The sequence below is a fragment of the Rhizopus microsporus genome (genome assembly GCF_002708625.1).
Source record: "Rhizopus microsporus ATCC 52813 unplaced genomic scaffold scaffold_63, whole genome shotgun sequence".
Lineage (NCBI taxonomy): Eukaryota > Fungi > Mucoromycota > Mucoromycetes > Mucorales > Rhizopodaceae > Rhizopus > Rhizopus microsporus.
In genome coordinates this window covers 847-4,434 of record NW_019671978.1, presented here as the reverse complement: position 1 = coordinate 4,434, position 3,588 = coordinate 847, and the positions used below count along the sequence as shown (strand labels likewise).

Sequence of the window (3,588 nt, the reverse complement as noted above, 5' to 3'; positions counted from 1 at the left end):
CACTTTTTGTATATGTTACTTTCGTCCCCTCTTCAATTGATCACACACTGTCATGAGATACATGGTTTGATCCTAATACTTAAATAAAGAACTAACGTAAAAGGCGTGTGCTGTTATTAATAGAGACGTATCACCCTCGGTAAGCTGTTAAAGTTGGGCAATATATACAACCAGTTTTTGATACTCCGTATAATAACAAAAAGTGTGAAACATTTTAATATTTTGTCCAACATTCTTTTGAGATGTTTGTGGTGAACTAGAAGACCGTCTATATTCATGAGTTCATCGGAGATGCTTGGGCTAGACGGTGTTGTTTAATGCTGCTTGAGTATTGTCAGCATTTGGTTTTGCCATTTGTTTGATAATCTTTGAACTGAGGATAGTACAGGTGGTGCTATTCTTGTGTTTATCGTCAGAGCAAATTTGGTAATGCTTGGCGTTATAGGGAACATTTGTGCGGTGTAGTTTCTACAAAAGTTGTTTTCAGGGTTCCATTTTGATGCCGTAGATCCATTGATTTTATTGTGTATGTGTACCAAGGAAGAAGATCGCGGGGGCTAACAAGAAATGCTTTGTCTTTTCACAGTTTTCAGAAGCATGAGAATATCAAGAGTCGTAGTAGCCACAGTAGACGTTATTACTTGCATTCTTGTTGACAAAAGCTTTTGCTTTCGATGGTAGATTTGATCTTGATAACTGTATTTGTTGACTGTATCTAGCTTCGTTACTTGATGGAGGCTTTGATTGTCCCATTCTTTTCTTTGCGTATCGGTGTTGCTGGTGCATGAACACTGATATCAATCTTGACCAATTTTCGCCAATGTCGATCGGGCCAACTTCCAAGATGTCTTCAAAACGACTAAGGAAATTGTCAAAGGAATCATAACTTTCAGCATTGAGCTTCCATATGCGTTCGTAGATTTTCCATAGTGGTAAGTTTGCAGAAACAACTACTTTATCTTCATAAAACTATATGTCCGCTAATATATCTGAGAATTCACTCAGTAGTTATTTGCTTGATACCAGGCTTTGTCGGAATTTCCATTCACTTCAAGAGATGATTTTTGTCCTTTTGAACAGTTGTGCGACTGGACCTAGCACCCTTTGCATTTTCCCTGGTTCGACCTTATTAATCTGAGTATCAAAAGCTGATTTTATGTGTCGTCCAACTTTAACAGCTTACCGAGGGTGATACGTCTCTATTAATAACAGCACACGCCTTTTACATTAGTTCTTTATTTAAGTATTAGGATCAAACCATGTATCTCATGACAGTGTGTGATCAATTGAAGAGGGGACGAAAGTAACATATACAAAAAGTGATGTAACTGTATAACCATTCGAGACCCTGAAAAGATAGGTAAAGCAATGTGTTATGTCAGCATATCGAAGGGGACACAAATAAATTAGAATGTTATGTAATCTTGTTTTTATTTATTTATGAATTATAGACAATGTACACTTTATGAGAAGGATATATTAATGTATGTGCATATCATAGAAAGAAAGAGCTTATTCGTCATAAGGACCATTTAAAGGTGTTTGAGATCTTGAACTATAATTGAACTTTTTGAGCTGTTTAACTCCACCCTGAAGGGACAAGTTTTCAGGTCCAATGAGCGATTGATGCACGTGTTCAATAGATTTGAAGTACTTGACAGTCTATCGAGAGACATTAAAAAGACAGTCTCTATATAGCCTTTCTTATCTTACCTTGACATGCAACTCAAGTGTGGCATCTTCATCACAGACGATCAATCCCTTTGGATGCATTTGAATAGCAGAAACAGTCCACATGTGATTGACACCACCTTCGATACAGTTTGCCAATGCAATAGCCTATATACATATATATGATGAATAAATATATTGTTAAAAGCAATAGGAGTGTCGTTTACCTTGTGTGCACCAGTAATGATGACGAGAACTTCACGAGCATCCATAACAGTGCTAGAATATAGAATGAGACTATTATCATATTTGATTAACATAAAATACTTACGCAACACCAACAGTCAAGGCGAGTTTAGGTACTTTGGATACATCACCGTCAAAGAAACGAGCGTTGGCGATAATGGTTTCATAGGCCAATGTCTTGACACGAGTACGGGAAGTGAGAGATGAACCGGGTTCGTTAAAGGCAATGTGACCATCAGGACCGATGCCACCCAAGAAGAGCTCGATACCGCCCACTTTAGTGATTTCTGCTTCAAACTTCTTACACTCTTCATCTAAATCAGGAGCATTACCGTCCAAGATGTGAACATTTTCAGGATTAATGTCAACATGCATAAAAAGATGTTTCCACATAAAGGAGTGATATGACTCAGGATGATCACGAGGTAGTCCGACGTATTCGTCCATGTTGAAGGTAACGACATGTTTGAAACTGATTTCGCCTGCCTTATACATTTCAACCAACTTTTTATAGACACCCACAGGCGAAGAACCAGTAGGTAAACCGAGTACGAAAGGACGTGAAGCAGAAGGGTTAAATTGATTAATGCGTTCCTTCACGTAGTTGGCTTGAGAATATGTAAGTTATCTATTATTGTTTTAAGGTAGTTAACTTACCAACATAGCTTGTTACTTCTTCATAATCTTCACGAATAATCAATCTCATTTTGTATGTTTATCTAAAAAAAAGGGGGAAAAGGAAATAAAGAGAAATATTAAAAAAAAAAACAAAATTTATATAACAAAGACAGGGTCCAGATGATCCAATCACACTTTTTCATTCTGTCTGGGGAGGGTGATTTCACGGGTAATCGGCGATTGAATTATTTTCATAAAGAAAAAGAAAATAGTATTGTCCTTCTTGTTGTATAAACTATGGCATTTAAATGTATAAGAAAAGGATCCATTTATCAATACATAATGAGATAAAGAATAATATTGAATAATAGTATAAAAGACAGCCTGTTTGATACATGACTCATACAGAATAAACAACACAGATGGGCATTATGTAATAGAGTACTGCACCCTGGGTAAATAAATTTTTTAATTGGTGCACACATTTTCTTACATAACACAAACTGGTTCCGAAAAGACCCTGTAGAACAAGACTAAAAAGAGAGAGAAAGGAAAAGGAAAAAGGCATTATTGGCAAGTTGATACTTTTCTTTTATAATAACATCTCAAGACCCAAGATTTGTATTATTAACAGATTTAAAAAGTTGCATGTTGATTATTAAATGAAGAAATATTTCATTTTCTCATTGAGAAACCCTTTTGTTTATCATAGGGTCCACGCGGTAAAAAATTGTAGCGGATATAATATGAAAAGACTTTATGAGCCAATCATATACTCATGTTGTCCATATTCTAATAGGACCCTGTTCGAGATGAATTCCGTCATTTCAATGGCAGCTTTCGAAAAAAGAAAAAAGAAAAGGGAAAAAAAGGACTTGTCACACACAATTTTGCGTTACAGTTACATTTTCCCCCTCATTCTTTTTAACAAGCTGTACCCTGCTTATTACTATAATATGTATGCACATCCCTTGTCTTGCCGTCATAATAAAATAGAATAGAATAACTTTAGAAATAAGCTTCCTGTTTTAAAGAGTTTCTCACATGGTAGAA

At 35.9% G+C, this 3,588-nt stretch overlaps 2 protein-coding genes across 2 annotated transcripts; both read right to left on the bottom strand.

Annotated features, from left to right (window-relative positions):
• Nucleotides 1-606: 606 nt before the first annotated feature.
• Nucleotides 607-1,045, bottom strand: RHIMIDRAFT_242924 (uncharacterized protein; the record flags this gene model as incomplete). The annotated part of the gene is made up of 2 exons (XM_023609868.1): nucleotides 607-959; nucleotides 1,024-1,045. The coding sequence occupies 2 exons, from the start codon at nucleotides 1,043-1,045 to the stop codon at nucleotides 607-609; spliced, it is 375 nt and encodes a 124-aa protein (XP_023460909.1).
• Nucleotides 1,046-1,423: 378 nt separating this feature from the next.
• Nucleotides 1,424-2,725, bottom strand: RHIMIDRAFT_125270 (Glucosamine/galactosamine-6-phosphate isomerase). The gene is made up of 4 exons (XM_023605459.1): nucleotides 2,575-2,725; nucleotides 2,003-2,525; nucleotides 1,899-1,950; nucleotides 1,424-1,839 (listed from the first exon to the last, which is right to left on the bottom strand). The coding sequence occupies exons 1-4, from the start codon at nucleotides 2,621-2,623 to the stop codon at nucleotides 1,705-1,707; spliced, it is 759 nt and encodes a 252-aa protein (XP_023460908.1). The 5' UTR covers nucleotides 2,624-2,725; the 3' UTR covers nucleotides 1,424-1,704.
• Nucleotides 2,726-3,588: the final 863 nt, after the last annotated feature.